The sequence below is a fragment of the Anneissia japonica genome, unplaced genomic scaffold (assembly GCF_011630105.1).
Source record: "Anneissia japonica isolate Jap-2015-1 unplaced genomic scaffold, ASM1163010v1 scaffold287938_len408866_cov212, whole genome shotgun sequence".
Classification (NCBI taxonomy): Eukaryota; Metazoa; Echinodermata; class Crinoidea; order Comatulida; family Comatulidae; genus Anneissia; species Anneissia japonica.
This window is the reverse complement of record NW_022696173.1, coordinates 32,196-50,541: the sequence shown is the minus strand read 5'-3', so window position 1 is coordinate 50,541 and position 18,346 is coordinate 32,196. Positions and strand designations below refer to the sequence as shown.

The 18,346-nt window shown below is 34.2% G+C and overlaps 1 protein-coding gene across 4 annotated transcripts in view; it reads left to right on the top strand.

Moving 5' to 3' along the window:
* The window catches only part of LOC117101721 (dynein heavy chain 7, axonemal-like), a 44,716-nt gene that overhangs the window by 4,161 nt on the left and 22,209 nt on the right, over positions 1–18,346 (top strand). For 2 of the 4 annotated variants that reach the window (XM_033241752.1, XM_033241750.1), the window contains exons 7-36: positions 313–511; positions 1,143–1,262; positions 1,461–1,644; positions 2,152–2,331; positions 2,831–2,989; positions 3,144–3,257; positions 4,147–4,167; positions 5,313–5,440; positions 5,546–5,849; positions 6,573–6,719; positions 6,910–7,046; positions 7,394–7,658; positions 7,913–8,047; positions 8,491–8,639; positions 8,801–8,987; positions 9,307–9,393; positions 9,623–9,928; positions 10,315–10,778; positions 11,103–11,374; positions 11,774–12,114; positions 12,578–12,676; positions 12,909–13,043; positions 13,710–13,823; positions 14,453–14,602; positions 14,740–14,922; positions 15,515–15,694; positions 16,325–16,456; positions 16,932–17,153; positions 17,495–17,692; positions 17,891–18,046. In XM_033241752.1, the coding sequence (XP_033097643.1) occupies positions 313–511; positions 1,143–1,262; positions 1,461–1,644; positions 2,152–2,331; positions 2,831–2,989; positions 3,144–3,257; positions 4,147–4,167; positions 5,313–5,440; positions 5,546–5,849; positions 6,573–6,719; positions 6,910–7,046; positions 7,394–7,658; positions 7,913–8,047; positions 8,491–8,639; positions 8,801–8,987; positions 9,307–9,393; positions 9,623–9,928; positions 10,315–10,778; positions 11,103–11,374; positions 11,774–12,114; positions 12,578–12,676; positions 12,909–13,043; positions 13,710–13,823; positions 14,453–14,602; positions 14,740–14,922; positions 15,515–15,694; positions 16,325–16,456; positions 16,932–17,153; positions 17,495–17,692; positions 17,891–18,046 (5,468 nt within the window). The remainder of the gene's footprint in view (positions 1–312; positions 512–1,142; positions 1,263–1,460; positions 1,645–2,151; positions 2,332–2,830; positions 2,990–3,143; positions 3,258–4,146; positions 4,168–5,312; positions 5,441–5,545; positions 5,850–6,572; positions 6,720–6,909; positions 7,047–7,393; positions 7,659–7,912; positions 8,048–8,490; positions 8,640–8,800; positions 8,988–9,306; positions 9,394–9,622; positions 9,929–10,314; positions 10,779–11,102; positions 11,375–11,773; positions 12,115–12,577; positions 12,677–12,908; positions 13,044–13,709; positions 13,824–14,452; positions 14,603–14,739; positions 14,923–15,514; positions 15,695–16,324; positions 16,457–16,931; positions 17,154–17,494; positions 17,693–17,890; positions 18,047–18,346) is intronic. The other 2 variants (XM_033241754.1, XM_033241753.1) reach the window with 1 other exon arrangement.

Here is an 18,346-nt window from a genome sequence, read left to right as displayed (position 1 = left end):
GAATTATAAGAAAAAATGGAGAAACAAAGGAAATTAAATTTAAGTCTGAGAGTGCCATTTCTGGCCACCTAGAGGTGCCACAATTATAAAAAGGAATTTTACCTCAGCCCCAACCATGGTAGTATTAGTATCTGTGACAGTCCTTTCATGGGCCCCCTCTGTTTTATAATTCCCGGATCTGCCACTGGTTGTATTCTCCACTAAATATTTGTAAACTTTCATGATCTCTTACATTTCACCTCACATTCAGTATTTAGGTGACTCTGACATTTTTTTTACTTTAAAATCTGTAATAATGATTTTTTTTTTCAGTTGATTTTGTGCTGCGGGATCCCAGAGAGAAAAGTGAGGACAAAAAAGAAGAGTTGACAGATGCTAGATCTGAGCTAGCTGTTGTTCCTAAGCCCTGGAAGAAATCATTCCTCGCAGCCCAATCCCAAATCACCCAGGAGCTGAATGTTACTAACCCTACCATGCTGCAGGTTCTTGAGTTGTGGCATGTTTCATTTGGGTAAGAAAGCAGTTGTTCAACGCGATATGGTGAATTGTCAATTGTGCGATGTTATTGAAAGACCCCTCATCAAATAACCATGTCCTTCAATAGACTGTGAAAAAAGTATGATAATGCTCAGGGGCAGATCCAGAGATGTCTGAAAGGGGAGCTGAAAATGGGGCTGATCGAGACAACACTATCCTGGGGGTCCAAGCATTCCCCTGTGAAAATGTTGTTTCTAGACGCCTAAAAATAACCTCTGAGGCGTTTTGGGCGATCAATTGTTGCTTTTTGCTTTCTTTCTTTTTTTTTTACTTTCCAAAGGGGCTGACCACCCCACCCCCCCTCCTTTCAAAATCCGTCCCTGATGCTATTAATAATGATAACAATAGATGGATACATTTCATTATCATATAATGTCATCAATATTCACAATTAGAATTACCATTATTAATACCAAGGCAACTTTAATTTTTTGTTAACAGTGTCAGCTTCAGACCTGATAAAAATCTTTGATCATCATTTTTATTATTTTTCATAAGAAAATAATGGTAGATATAATTATTCATGAATGATGTATGATGGTTATATTAATAATACTATTTAATATATGAATTAAATGGTTCCCTTTTTTTCTTCATTTGTATAGTAAGCTTAGATTAGTGGATATAGAGGAGTTTCACAACAAACCAGATTCCATGGAATTAGCGATCTTCCAGAACCTTGTAATGAGACATATAGAATCTGCAAAAGAAAAACTTCTCAAAAAGTAAGTACAAATCAAGTAGTATGTTAAATAATATGAGTCTGATCATGAATAAACCAACCCAACTTTCTTTTTTTGGAGCACCCTCAAAATAAAATTGAATTGTCCACATACACATACCTCTATACTCAGTTATTAAAAAAAAAAATGTGAGTATGCATTCAATGCAATTTATCTAATAAATCTTATTTCTATTTTTAGATGGTTTCCAGAGGTACAGAACATATACTACCAAGGTAACAGAAGGAAGCTCGTACCAAGTAACCACAATGGACGCAAACTGGAGGCATTCTTTAACTGTGCCGCAACCTTGATGACAGCTCAGTTACAAACATTGTGTCTTGAGTCAATGCAAGACTTCACAGATCTCATCAGCCAGCCAAAAGTATGTTTAATTAGCATGTTAGATATTACATTATAATGTTTGCAAATGTCTTGTACCAATTTTATGTTCTTTAAGAACTTTGAGTAGTGTCTTCGTAGTCTAGAGGAAGAGGCAGGAAGTAAGAACAGATTACATATAAAGTATTAATAAAACATATATATGTTAGGTAGGTTATGCCACACGTTGTTACATCTGCATGTAAAATATGTGACAAACAATCTCAGGTTTAGTAAAGTGTGACGACACAATGCTGTCAGCTCATTATTGGCAGAAGTTTGAGTGGATCAACGTGAAAAACGATTTCTTGTGTGCTCTTCTTGGTTTTGCATCTTCTTTGAATAGCCAACAATCGTGTGTGCCAGACTAAAAACTTAGAATCAGATTCTTACTGTATTTCTATTCTACAGATATTGTTAAATCTATTAAATGAGACCAAAATTAAAGAAGTGTTATATCATATATGTTAAACTTATATTTTCTATAAAATTGCATTTATGTATCTTCTAGGATTCAACCAGAGCCTATGAACATTCTGGATTTATCCAACGTCTTGTGTTGGATGGAACAGACATCAAGTTTGAGCCAACATTTTCCGACTTTGAAATTGTGTTGTTAAATGTGTACGACGTGATGTTGAAGGCTGTTGGTGTGATTCCACGTGTGGAGACCAAGCTTTACTCAGAATGGGTATTGATGAGGATTTTTTACATTAATTTTGCAAAGTAGCATTCTCATTTAATAATCATATTTAATTTATGTTGTAGTTGTAAACACAAAACAAGAAATATGGCCATTTATAGAAATATCATAAACTTGCACAAAATAGGAATTTGTACATAAGTCACATGAAACCTGGCAAGCTTAATTAGACGAGTGTATACCAGGTTTCAGCTCAAAAATATGTAAGTAAATATATTATTGTAAGACTATGTATTCTAAAAATTATGTTAACCGTGAAGACCTTACTTATTAACAACAATGTTAAAAGTTACTTAATTTCAAATGAGCCTTTCCTTCTTTTGTAGCAAGTAAAAATAATCTTTTCAGTATTTTTGCAGTGTTAATAAGGAATAGAAAGATGAATTACACTTTTCAAACTTTTTTCAAACAAATTTTAATGTATTAACCTAAATAAACAGATAAATATAAGTAGAGATTTGATCAAATACTTATGCAATATCCATAGAATGGCCCAAAATCGAAGGCAGTACTCCGTCCAATCATTTTGGAAGAGATTTTGAATCGTCATAAAGAGGAGATCAAAAGGGTAGTAGAAGCAGAAAGCACAAGACCCATTGAACACCTCAAGATATACGAAAAGTACAACTTTCTAGTCAGTAAACAGGTATGTATTATATGAGGAATTGTTTATTAGTAAAACGTGCAAAACAATAATTTCATTAAGTAGAAAATACTGAAGGCAGTAGAATTTCCAGCTTTCAGTAATTTGTTACCGTAATTCTACTCACAGTCTTTTTAAAAATTTAATCTTTGTCTAGGCTGAAGCTGATGTGGAACAGTTCCTCTCAGAAGAGCATAACTTTGACGACTACACAAAAGAAGTGGAGAAGTACCGTAACTTAGTTGATGAAATCTCATATAACACCAGAAAGGTGAGACACATCATCGTTATACAGACTTATTATGACAATATAAGAAATAATATATATATCACACATTTGTAAAGCCCCAGTATCATTAAACTGAAGTAAAAATCAAAGGTGTTGATATGTTGTTAAAAAGATGTGCTATTTAGTGATTTATTGTACAAATTTGTTTTCCTGTGAGAAAAATATAATTTTACTTTAAAATGTATGAGCCCTTTCAAAGATTTTTTGAATGATAACCAAATAATATATATACTTCAAACTACAAATAATATATAAACTTCCTTGCTTACGTGGTAACAGACTCTCTTATTTATAAAATATAAAAGCTTCATTTAGTTACGTTGATTGCATGATTGTCCAAGTGATGCAGAATTTGCACATTTTGGCACATACAAGGGCAATCTACTATGCTAAAATTTATTCACAACAGTCAGAAGAAGCATCGGAAGCATAATGCTTCCATTTCCAGCTGTTTTTTTAAGTAAGACATTTGCCTCTTGACATACATTCTGCCTCTCATAGAAAAGTCATAACCATGTGTGGTAAGGTTAGCACATACAATGCATGCATTAATACAGTAGAAAATGCATATGCAATAGAATATATGCATATAGAGTGAATAAAACTGATTACGAAAGAAATTTTGTGTTTAACTTTGTCACTCGGACTACTCTCTTTCCTCCCTCCTTTGAGTTCATACTTTCAATGATACTTGTTCAGTTATATTGGATGTATAGATACAGTAGATACTGGTTATATTTGCATGATTAGATAGATAATGTAAACTAGAATTTCATTGTTTGTTAACTCTTTATCTTGTTGCTTTTAATCTGTTGGCAAATCTTACTGCTTGTTTACTGCATGTTTTGTTCTTTAATGCTTGTTGTCACAGGATCGTCAACAAAAGAGAAAGGTTTGTTGATACGGATATTTGAATCACCACCAGAATTTTCAGCTAATTTACATTTTTTTTATATCACAATAGACATCACTTCCACTGCCTCCATTGTTTGCATCGTCACCACCACTGACGAAACATGTTTATCATCACTAATACCTCATCTAGGACAAACCTTTTTTAAAAATACCTGCTACACCTCTACCCTTTTATATATTGCATAAAGCAGAAATTGTCATATATATGTATAATATATATATAAATGAATATAAAGTTGTCAGTTCAGGCAACGTATAGTGCTCGATGCTATGCAGAGCGGTATAATAATAATAATAATAATAGAGGAAGTAAAGCTGCTTTCATGGGATTGTTATCAGTTTTCTGCATTTGGTACATTTTTGTTATGTGAGAGAGATTAGAGGTTATTTTAATTGTGTATAAACTGTGGAAGGTATTCACATCGTTCTCCAAGCTTCTCCTTTAAAAGCTCCCTTCAAATATTCCATTAGTGTTTCCATGGGTCAAGTATTACACTCCCCTTATATCCTTTGGACCCTTTTCCTCCACATTTCCTTCAATCTCTTTTTAGACTCCCACGCTTTCAAAATGCCATTTTTGTACTGTAACCGTAACCATCCCATTTTTCCCCTACTCTTGCTAAAATATTTTTTCCTTTCTCTTTACTAAGTTTTTTTAAAGCTGTTTTCTAAGCCACATTTCACAACTTTTACTGAGAACTTTTTTCTCTTCTCCACCCTGTGATGGAATGCAATGCAGCGAATACGATCGTCATCAGATACTACCATAATCAGTTGATAGCTTGAGTAACAAATGATATGGACCAATATATTCAATGTTATGATAATAATAATAGTAATGATAGTAATGATAAATTAATAATAATAATAGGAATGATGTTTTTGCCCTGTGTGCTTTCATGCTGAATACTCAGTATGTTCCCAAATACTTAGGAAAAAATCTTTAAATGGATTCGGATGGGAATCGAACCCACAACTTCTACATAACTAGCCTGGTGTCTTAACCACTAGACCACTGAACTTTTTAGTGACTAGCGTTAAATCTGATCTCCAAATTGCAGCAGGTATTGCAAAAACCTCATTTAATAACAATAATAATGACATAAGTTTTTTGTATGTTAGGTGATACGCCTTGGTATGTTTGAAGTACACTGCGATGAGCTCATCCGTGCATTGTCAAAGAGAGCAGATGCACTAGCTTCAAAACTATTGGCTAGGATGTGCAAGGATCATGCTGAAGCCAATCGAAAGTAAGCAAAATACCAAAGAATCCATTCGTTCATCATTTACATCTTGCAGTTATTTTAAATACTAGTTTAGAATATACATTATATTTTTCATATTGTTTTTAACAGGTTGTGTGAGGAGTATGAGGTGATTGCAGAAAAGGCCCTGACGACTCCTGCCAACACAGAACAGCTGATGGAACTGAAAGTATATATAGAGAATGTTGAGAAGAAGACAGTGTTCGAGCTTGAGAAGGAGCTGTACCTTAGTAGAGACCGACTTGCATTCTTGGTTGACTACGCCAGCTTCTCTCCTGCAGAGATGAGACTCAATAGCAGTACCTTCCAGTGGAACGATCGCATGCAAGAGATTTTTGATGAACATAAGCAGATAGTCGCTGAGAAAAAGAATCAATACCAGGAAGGTCTGAAGGTGAGTTGACAAATTTGTTGTTTATTGAAATAACAATGGACCTTTCCGAAGTGTCAATCAAACTAAACAACTGACCAATCAGAACAGAACAACAAATATGCGCACATCTCACAAACGCATGTGTTTATAAATGTTTTACATTGTCATTTTGTGGGACTTCAGCAAGAATATCCAAAGGGCCAGGGCCTAGCAGAAAAGGTCCATTATTAAATGCTTGCGCTGTACATTATAATAAGAGGATACCATTTTTTCAGTTTGTACAATTGTAGATGGTTCTGAAAAAAATTGCTTTAATTTTTTAATGAAAATTGTTTAAAAAAAATATTGTTGATTGATATTGAAATACTACTGACAGAAGTCAGTACTATTTATAGACAGGTGTCGTCATTCATTTTAGTATTTATTTTACTTATATATTTGTTTTTTCATTTATTCATTTGTTTATTATGTATTATATATATTAATAATTATTAATAAACCAAGGTGTCCATTGATATAAAAAGTATTGGTAAAATTTAAAAAGGTAGGAGAATAACCCATAACTCACAGCGTCATTGTGCTGAATTGCATACATCAGAGACTACCTAGTCGCCGTTAGATGTAGAATAATATAAAAAATACTTTGATGTAAAAAATAAGATTTTTATAGTGCACACATACAAAAAATGTGGAGTTTTATTTGATATTATATCAGTTTCTAGTAATAATATTTCTTGTTATCAGTTACGGCGTGACAGATTCAATGAAGAGCTGGACGGCTACAGCAAACAGCTGGAAGAGTTCCAGACATTTGGTGACTTGTCTGAAATTAGTCGTTACCTCAAGAAAGCTCAGGCTCTAAGTACCAGACTAGATGCAGCTGCAGAAAAGGTAGGCTAAGCAAGATGTGTTATGTATTCACTTTGCTTGTGGAGCAGGGAGTGTTTCTATTGTTGCTATTAATCCGGAGAGCTTCTTTATTTATTATTTGTTTTTTAGGTAATTTCTAGTTAGTTTTTTATTCCTCTGTTATATTAATTAGCACTTACATGCTCAATGCTGGTATTTAACATCTATCTAGATTGATGGATTCAATACTGAAGAGGAGTCATTTGGTTGGCAGACATCATCTTACCCCAAGAGGTTGACCATTATCAATACACTGCAGCCTTACTATAAGCTTTATGAAACAACTGTGGAATTCAATAACAAACACAAGTAAGCAAGACTATGAAGGCTCACAACTTTATAAAACTGCAGTAAAAATCATATCATTTACACTAATTATTATAATATGGGAATACTTACCTGGACAAACCACCTTTGCAATGTTCCCTTAAGTAGGACACCCTCTTATCTGCTACATGCTCCTTCTAATCACCTACCGCTTTAGTACATGCTTCCTACGAAGGACTTAAACCGCTCTGGAACATACTTCCTACAAAGAACTTACACCACTCTGATACATGCTTCTCACCATGGAACTTACCGCTCTGGTACATGCTTCTAACCTTTGCACTGTACTAAACGATTATGATTTCAAATGATATTTCTTTTTTCAATAGGAACTGGATGGATGGAGCCTTCCAAGATGTTGACCCTGACTCTGTTGATGCAGATGTAGGTAACTACTGGCGTACCTTATACAAGCTGGAGAAGTCCTTCAACGACGTTCCAAATGCCAAGAAGATTGCTTCCAAGATTAAGGAAAAGGTGGAAAGTTTCAAGGAAAACATCCCATTGATCAGTTGCCTGTGTAATAATGGAATGCGGGACAGACATTGGGAACAAATGACTGACATAGTTGGTTTTCCAATTAAACCAGATGAGGTAAAGTTCTTTGCTGATCCACAATTGTCATAATATTACAAATAATGTGCTTAGTTTACATTTTTTCCAACAGTGGCACTTAAAAATATATGATGCATCAAAAAATAATCCAAATACACAGTTCTGCAATTGGAAAAGTGCTTGTTTTCAAGATGGAACAAGTCTGTTTTGAAAATAAATACATAATCTTGTAAGAAATTGCAAGCTTTGCCAATATTCTCAATAATTTTTGATTGACTAATTTTTCTTTGCAGGACACTACTTTATCTAAAATGTTGGACATGAATCTAGAAGGCTATCTCTCTAGATTTGAGGGCATTAGTGAGGCAGCTAGTAAAGAATTTTCGCTGGAGAAAGCAATGGAGAAGATGGTTTCAGAGTGGGCAGAGGCAAGTCAATTCTATAATATCTTTATCAAGAAAGAAGTGTTCAGCTAGCAAAATCAATTGAACCGTAATGACTATTTCATAAACATATACAGTACCTGCATAAACTGACAAATACCAGGTGGTTTTTGTGGAACTTATGGAATTGTGCCGTATATGAGAACCCAATCTAAACACCATCATCTTCTTTACGCCATCAAGTGTGGATGAACTTTGGAAAATTAAGCAAAGTTTAAGTAATGGTTTTTTCAGATGAGTATCTCACTCATAGACGAACAGCATCACTCACTGATTTGTTTAGAGCCATATAAAATAATGCAATATATCACTACTAATCTGCATATTGCAATTTTTGTTATATAAGATCTTGTTTATGAATGATAAATTTCATCCACATCATTTCATTGTTTATCTCTTTACTATTGTTTTCATTTATTCTCTTCTAGATTGAGTTTGTTATGATTCCGTACCGTGAGACTGGCACCCACATTTTGTCTTCAGTGGATGATATCCAACTGCTCCTTGATGATCAGATTGTCAAGACACAGACCATGAGAGGTTCTCCATTCATCAAACCCTTTGAAAATGAGATCAGGTCAGTCTTTGTCTTGTACCAGAATAACGGTCCATTTGACCACTTTGTAGCAACAGTAGTAATATAGTTTTAGACCATTATCTGTATCACTATTATAGCCAGCTACAGTTGTTTCAATTGTCTACATGCTGCTAATAACAATTTTTCTGTGTATATTTTAGGGACTGGGAAGCTAAGCTGATGCTGCTACAGGAAATACTTGATGAGTGGCTGAAAGTGCAGGCCACCTGGCTCTATCTGGAGCCCATCTTCAGCTCACCTGACATCATGTCTCAGATGCCGGAAGAAGGTCGAAGATTCTCTACTGTAGACAAGAACTGGAAGGATATCATGAAAGTTGCTGTAGTGGTAAGTTGAAAACATTTTACACACAGTTCTATACACTCCCTTTTTTTTTTTTATTTTGAAGAAGAATAAGAATATGAATAAGAATGCCATGCAGAAAACATATAAGTATACCTATAGATATACAATGAAAAATACCAATTAAAACCACCAATAAGAATACCAATAGAATACTTAATTCCAATAAGAATACCAATTAGAATACCAATAAAATACTAATAATAATAATACCAATAAGAATACCAAGTAGTAAGCCAATAAAGGATCCAGATAAGATTACTAAAGATATCGTAACTACATTTTCTATACTTTATTTCTGAAGGACAAACATGTCTTGGCTGTGACAGAAATTGAGAAGATTCTAGAAAGATTGAAGAAGTCTAATGAACTTTTGGAACTTATTCAAAAGGTAACACAATTATGTTTCAACTTAATTTACTATTTGTTATATGGTTCTTGTCATCCATGGCTCTGGTCAAACCTTCAATGTAAGTATTTATAAAGTAGCTGCAAACAGTGCCCTCATTATGATGTTTTCACCACAGTCTTTTAGCACTGTTTTCTATACACATGTACTGCTTGTACAGTAAAGATTACACATACCATTGCTTATAATTTAAACAATATATTTTTTCCAGGGTCTCAATGACTACTTGGAGAAGAAGCGACTGTACTTTCCACGATTCTTCTTCTTATCTAATGAGGAACTTCTGGAAATATTGTCCGAGACGAAAGACCCAACTCGTGTTCAACCTCATCTTAAGAAGTGCTTTGAAGGCATTGCTAATTTGGAATTCACTGATATTCTTGACATTACCCACATGAAGAGTAGTGAGGGAGAAGTTGTTGCCCTGAAGGACACTATCTCAACAGCAAAGGCTAGAGGGCAGGTAGAGAAGTGGCTTCTGGAGCTTGAGAACCTGATGATCACCAGTCTTCATAAGGTAAACCAAAGGGATATGTTGAATATTAAAAATAATGATGATAGTGATGGGTGATAATAATGAAAATGGTGGGGATGAAGAAGGTGAATGATAAAAGGATTTGGATGATGATTGAATTGAGGAGAATGTTGAAGATTTATGATGATGATGATGGTGTTGATAATGTTGATAATGATGTACACTGATAAGGTTGGTGATGATAAAAATGATAATGATTTTGATCTTGATGCAGTTAATGCTGTTGGTGATTTTGATGATGATGCTGTTGAAGATTATGGCTATATATAAATGAAGGTTAATAAATCCTCAAGTACCATATTTTTATCTCTGATTTCTAAACGGTTAAATTATTTTTACAGCATATTGTTCTGTTGCTCTCCGTTTAGGTAATTGGAGAAGCGGATGTAGCTTATGCTAACAATGAGCGAGTAAAATGGGTTGTGAGTTGGCCCGGTCAGGCTGTCCTATGTGTGTCACAGCGCTACTGGACCAGTGACATCCACAAGGCAATCCAGGCAGGCCAGAAAGCCTTAGAAGACTACTTACAGCAGAACAACAATCAAATCGATGACATAGTTGAACTTGTCCGTGGCAAGCTGTCCAAGCAAAATCGTACCACTCTTGGAGCGCTTGTCGTACTGGATGTCCATGCCCGTGATGTGCTTGCTTCCCTGGTAAAGCATCAAGTGTCGAATGAGAATGACTTCGAGTGGCTGAGCCAGCTTCGTTACTACTGGCAAGATGGTCATATGTTGACAAGGATGATCAACTCTATGTTGGCCTATGGTTACGAGTACCTAGGAAACTCTGGTCGTCTGGTTATCACCCCACTTACAGACAGGTGTTACAGGTATGTTGCAGTATCATCTAATATCTATCACCAAAGAGGATTGCAAGAGGTCCGACTGCCCTGATTTTGTATGCGCACAATGAAACGGTAAAAAAAAGTACTACTGCGAGATAGGGAGCACCTTATTAGGATTTGAATAGAATTCAAAACTCACCTTTTGAAGGACGCCCTCTAGTTCATGGTAGTACTGTTAGGAATAGGATAGCGTTCCAACAAACCCCAAGAGTCGGACCACTTGCAGTTCCATACTCTTTGCTATCAACTACTTACCATCTAAAGGGTCAGCAGTTCTTACCAGAATGAAACTTTTATTCTACTTTTTAGAACTCTGTTCGGTGCCCTCCATCTTCATCTTGGAGGAGCTCCAGAAGGGCCAGCTGGCACTGGTAAGACAGAAACCACCAAAGATTTGGCAAAAGCTGTTGCAAAGCAGTGCGTTGTCTTTAATTGTTCTGACGGTCTTGATTACATTGCTCTGGGCAAGTTTTTCAAGGGGCTTGCATCTTGTGGAGCCTGGTCATGTTTTGATGAGTTCAACCGTATTGATTTGGAAGTGTTGTCTGTTGTTGCACAGCAGATTCTTACAATCCAAAGAGGTAGGTTCCTCACTGACTCTCCCATGTCTCAGAAATAAATTTCAGAAGCTATTGTACATTGTACCTACTGCCTATGATGCCGGAGCAAACAGTAATAATTATCTACATTAACTGTCAATGTTCCCTCAAATAGGAACCACTGTTACAATAATAATAATACCAATATTTGCCCATCCCAAAAACATAAGTGTATTATTTGCCTGATTGAAAGCTATATTTCTGGTGATGTTTAATTCTGGTGATGTACATAAGTTGTGACTGTTGTTGTCATCGTTTGTTAGTTCTTACATGTATTTTTGGTGAAGTACTTTTAATCTGGGTATGTTTGTCAGTAAATTAATTTTCAAATATATGTTTGTTGTTGACTTATTTCTGATCTAAACTAATTTGTCTTTCTAGGTATCAGTGCTGGTGCTGAATCCCTCCTCTTTGAGGGCACTGAGATCAAGCTTGACCCCACATGCTCGGTCTTCATTACCATGAACCCTGGCTATGCAGGTCGCTCAGAGCTTCCAGACAACCTAAAAGCCTTGTTCCGTACGGTAGCTATGATGGTTCCTGACTATGCTATGATTGCGGAGATTGTGCTGTATTCATGTGGTTTTGTCAAGGCTCGCCCACTCTCTGTTAAGATTGTCGCCACATATAGGCTCTGCTCAGAACAGCTGTCTTCACAACATCATTATGATTATGGAATGAGAGCAGTCAAGTCTGTGCTTACTGCAGCTGGTAACTTGAAGGTATTTGCAAAAGTGTATTTATTATTTGATTATGGGGTACATTTTCAGTAGCATACTTACCTGTTTACTCAGAGTGTCTTTTTATGAGGTTTAGAGAGTAGAGTGGTTTTCAGACATGTGAAAAAAATCATGGTCTGTGACAGGATTTCAACCCAGGACCTTGAGATTAGAGGGCAAACATCTGAACGACCGAGCCACAACTCCACTACCATCTTTGGTATTGTAAATTAAATACACACTTTAATATTGTTATTGAAATATGCATTTCAATATTTTTATTGAAACATACACTTTAATATTGTAAATGAAATATACACTTCAATATTGTAAATGAAGTGAACACTTCAATATTGTAAATGAAATATGCAAAATTGGCATGTTTGCCCTCATCATTAATTTTTCAAAATAATATTTTTACTATTGTTATATTTTTATTTAAATCCATAATTTTATTAACTTGCAGTTGAAATACCCAGAGGAAGATGAAGATATTCTGATGTTGCGCTCAATCAATGATGTCAACTTACCTAAGTTTTTGTCACATGATCTCCCATTATTTGAGGTAAACAATCTATAAACTAAATACTCCTAATTACCATGCTGGTTATATAGTGATAACAGTAGCCATTATTATTATTTCATACATAGTTAATACTATGTAGAGATTTGTTGGAGTACCATTAATAAATTTGACAAAAGTTACATGCTCTACACATCTTTTATGATCTAGGTATAACACATAACACAATCAATGTTCCTCTGTAGTATACGCTATATCTTTTTCTTTATATTAGGGTATAACATCTGACTTGTTCCCTGGTGTTACGTTACCAAAGCCGGACTATGCGGTCCTTATTGCCGCCATTCAGGAGAACTGTGACAAAATGAATTTGCAACTTACAGATACTTTCCTCGATAAGATTCTACAGGTAAGAGTAATTGTTAATATATTTTTTTTAATAATTTTAGGGTAAAATATAAATAAAAATGATAAACTAAAAAAAAACCTTTAGTATTATTCCTGATCTCAAACAAAAGCATTGTACAGTGTTTCAATGTTTTAATCAGTTAAAAATGAATAGATTAATCAGTTACTACCATTAGCCAAATCTTTTTCTTCAAAAGTAAAGTGATATATGCCATGTTTCTCTTTGCAAATCATACGTAAAAAAATATTGCTTATTGCATTTAAAAAGAAAAACTGAATTAATAATGCTTAAAAGTTATAACATACCTCTTAAAGTTAAAAAATAACTATATAAATTATATTTAATGAGATAGAAATACTTTATTTATTTATTTATTTTTTTTATTTCAACCATCTTTAAAGAGGGTAACCCTTCCAGTTTAGCCCAGTAGGTTAACTGATATTCAGGGGCCCTCTTTAATAAAATTAAAGACCAGTACAAACAACATCATTACAACATAATAATAATAATAATAATAATAACAATAATAATAATAATAATAATAATAATAATAATAATAATAATAACATATAAAATACTTTGAATTTAACACTGTTGTTGTTACTTATTTTTGATAATTGGACAGAAAATTTAATTTTCATAATGAATTTTATTACCTTGAATCAGATATACGAGATGATGATTGTCCGCCATGGTTTCATGATTGTTGGCGAACCATTTGGTGGGAAAACAGCAGCTTACCGAGTATTGGCAGCAGCTATTGGGGACATTGCAGAAAAGGTAAACATATTGTAAATAGAAATAATTTAGATACCATTTTAAAACAACATTGGAGAATTTTGTTTAAGAATTGACTGAACTTATTAATTTTTAGGCAGGCGTTTCAGGCAACATTGCAAAAAAATTAATTTTAATGAGCTGTAGAATGCAATATTACATATTTTTGATTAATATGCATGAAGTTAGCCAATCACGTGATTTACAAAATCAGTCATGCATACGATATCCCACATCAAATTTGATGTGGGAAATTGCACGCATGAATCGTTTGCCCAGGCCCTAATTCGAAAAAAAAAGAAATCGAGTATGTGACGCCAATTAAATTAGGTATGGCGCGCACTAATTGCAATAAAGAGTGAGTAACCTAAAATTAGGGCCTGGAACCCAGGCTACCCTTTTATATTCACAGTCAAATTGCAAGTAAATTTGCTGGCAACAGGGTGAAAATTAATTACAAACCAAGTTTAAATATAAGAGAATTGAAAATGGGAATTTAAAAGAATTGAACCATGATTTTAAGATTCATAAGTTAGGAACCTAACCAACCGAGCAATAAATCTCCAATATTACTTCAAACCTTTATCAAATTATTATTTAATTTATCCTTGTTGTCTAATTCATGTTTTTAGGGCTTGTTGGATGAAAACAAGGTACAGATTATAGTGATCAACCCAAAGTCAATCACCATGGGTCAGTTATACGGTCAGTTTGACCCAGTTTCACATGAATGGTCAGATGGTATTTTAGCCATCAGCTACAGAGCATTTGCATCTTCAACGGTAAGATTGTTTCCTACTTTGTCCAAACAACCACGGTCTATTTTGTGATTTAAAATTTAAAAATGATACTGATTTTTACTCTTCACCAATTTTTACAATTTTATAAAGTGAATTTTTATTTCTTTTTTTGAATCAAGACACCGGATCGCAAGTGGTTGATCTTTGATGGTCCTGTGGACGCCATTTGGATCGAAAACATGAACACAGTATTGGATGATAACAAGAAACTTTGTCTAATGAGTGGTGAGATTATTCAGTTGGCTCCGACCACTAATCTCATTTTTGAACCTATGGATTTGGAAGTAGCCTCCCCAGCTACGGTGAGTCAAAATTTAGTTTTCAAACCTATAATCGCAACAGCATACATGTTATCAACAAATTGTTATAGTTACAGAAGTCACTCTGCACAATGTGTAACCTTCCCTACTGAGGAGTGTTTTAAGTCACACAGTTGTACATTCGCTGCAAACCAAATCAATCAAACCAATCATAGGGTGGATACAAATTGTTAAAAACAGGGTGGAATACAAGGGTGTGGTACATAGAGCTCCAAATATTGAAAGTGCCATTTTAGCAAACAAGATAGGGAGAAAGTGCATCACATTTATGGCCCTCCAGATTTTCTCACTGCTAATATATTCATTATAGAGTGACTTGGTTAGTGGACTTGATTCCTTGATATTCATTTCATTCCTACAAGATTAATCATTTCATGCTACAGTAGTATGCCTGATATGAGTCCTGTATGCTTGCAATATAAGTAGCCCGGGGCATTGTATACTTTTCATCATTGTCCACACATTGAAACAATTGTAAATGCATCTTTGATTGGTAACTCCCTCTGTAATGCTGATATTCTTTATTGCTATTCATTAATAATGTACCTTATTATCTTTGAATATGGTTTTTTAGGTGTCGCGTTGTGGTATGATCTACATGGAGCCTCACATGCTAGGCTGGCAGCCCCTCATGACTTCGTGGCTGAACACTTTACCAAGCACTCTAAGTGACGTTCACAAAAAACTCATCACAGATAATTTCAATCGATCTGTACCAGCCATGCTGCAGTTCATAAGGAAAGGAGGTGTAAAGGTTAGAAATAGATTATTGCCACTTATAGCCATTATCTGAAAGTGAATAATTGTGATTTAATTATGCGTGTTTACTTGTGTTCCCAACACTACAAATCTGCCAGTTCCCGAGTAGAGGCTAGGCTATGCCTATAAGCCCACTTGAAAATGATATCGCATTTTGAATATGGTGCAGATTTTATTATAGTATGATAAGCTGGAATTGGAAATTGAGGGGAAAGGTAGTCGAGAAAAGCCTAAAATTTTGTGGCTAGACAATCGTGGGAGTGAGCTGTGGTGGTTTTGTGGTTGATTACTTTACAATTCAGTGATCTTTTTATTTAAATCCTATAAACTTCAGGATATTTTTCTTATGTTTGCCTTATATGAGAGTTATAGTGTATTTTTCAATACCTATTTAATTAAATAATAATGGTGGATAACGATGAGGAGTATGATAATAATTTTAAAGGTAATGTTTATAACTGATGATTTTGATTATTGGAGATGATGATAATGGTGATGAAAATAAAAGTGATGTTAATTGGTAGGATAGTTTTAATATTTCACAAAATACAGATAATAATTTCTTCTGTAGAATATCTTACTTGTTCATATCTCAAATTTTACACATCCTTTTTCTATACTTCAGGAGCTGTCACCTACCAGTGATGCAAATCTTGTGAAGTCTCTGATGAATTTGATGGACAGTCTGATGGATGAGTTCAAAGATGAAGCAACCTTTAACAAGCTGGATGAAAGAGAAGTGATTTCATGGCTAGAGGTAAAGAAACATAGTCATTAAATTGAAACAATGGACTCTTATGAAAGACAAATCCTTGATTTACAAATTATTTATACAACCCTAAAAAATACACCTTAAGTATCTTGAATATCATGAAACAGTTTGAAACAACGTTTATATAATCAATATCAATATTGTGGTTTGGTAATATACTGGATTATGATTTTATTTGAAAATGATATTGTGCAAATGGTGATTCAAAATATGTATAAAATAAAAGTTTGATGTGTTAAATGCATGAGGTGTGTCAAATTATTTGCTTTCAGAAATAAATGCAAATTCATCTTTAAATTTATTTTGAACATTGTATAGTATGATAAAGATTAAGTTATGGTTTACAGTTTAATACAATATGTATTAATGCGTATGTTACTGATAGCCTAAAAGTAATAAATATTAACAACAATACCCCAGTTATAATTTTAAATTCTTATAAACCGTTCCAATTTTCCAGTGTATGTATCAATTTTCGTTTGTGTGGTCGATTGGTGGAAGTGTGTCTGATGCAGGTCGAATCAAGTTTGATGCTCTTTTCCGTGAGATCCTTGATGGTGGTCTGTCCGAGGAATCGCGTACTAAAAACCACATTTTGGAATTTGTTGACCCACCACTCAAGCCGTTCACAGTACCGTTCCCAAAAGAGGGACTTGTTTATGATTACAGATTCATTAAAGAGGTTTGTATATAGTGTTTATCTATAAATAAATAGACAATTAAAAAATTAAAATATAAGAATAGTTTTTTTTATGTGTTGGTAATGTTAATATAAATTGATATTATAATTCACTGTATTGTATTACACAATATTATATTACCCTGTTTTTATTGTTCTGTATATTATAATGTTAATAGGATAATTGACATTTTATTGATATTATAATTATTTATAATCTTCCCATCGGAAGTCTGTGATCTACATTTCTTATTATCTTCTGTAAAATAATCAAATCCCGTATAATACATGTAAAAGTATGTACTTTATTTTATTTAATTGTATATTACTAAAATTTCACTCAGGGTGTTGGAAGATGGGAGAAGTGGACAGAGGAGATTAAGAGTGCGCCAGAAATTCCCAAGGAATCAATGGTGAATGAGATCATTGTCCCCACAGTCGACACAGTCCGCTACACGGAGATCATGAGAATGTTGGTTACCCACAGCACACCATGCTTGTTTGTCGGGCCTACAGGAACAGGCAAATCTGTCTACATAACCGTGAGTGAAACAGTCCAATTGTTTTTTTAATTGCAAAAAAAATAGAGAACAGGTACGTGTTTCTTGGAAAATTGAGACAAACATTAAAAATTAAATAGTATATATAAAGGTATCTTTTTAAATTTCATTGAAATAAACAAAACATAAAAGTACATTAATATATCAGATATTTAATGCTATTTTTCATTCCTTCTTCAGGACTTTCTGCTGAATAAGCTAGACAAAGAAGTTTATAAACCAAACATTATCAACTTCTCAGCTCAGACGAGTGCTAACCAAACTCAAGATATTATTATGTCCAAGTTAGACAAGAGGAGAAAAGGACTGTTTGGACCACCACTTGGCAAAAAAGCCGTAGGTTTATTATATACTTTCTGAAAACTTAATCTGTCTTTGTCTGTTTTCCCTTCATGTGATTGTCTATGCATCTGTCCAATTATAAGTACAAAGAGGTAGTGGGTGTGTGCAGAAGGAGCTTGTATCAAGTGTGGAAGGTGGCAACTTAACTGATAAAGATCCATTTATCCAGCCTATCCATCTGTACTTTATGTAGTCTGTTTTCTGAAGTTAATGTCCCTATTTTGTAGATTGTGTAGTCTATTTCGTGAATACTTACCTGGATAACCGACTAATTGCCATTGTTCCCAAAACAGA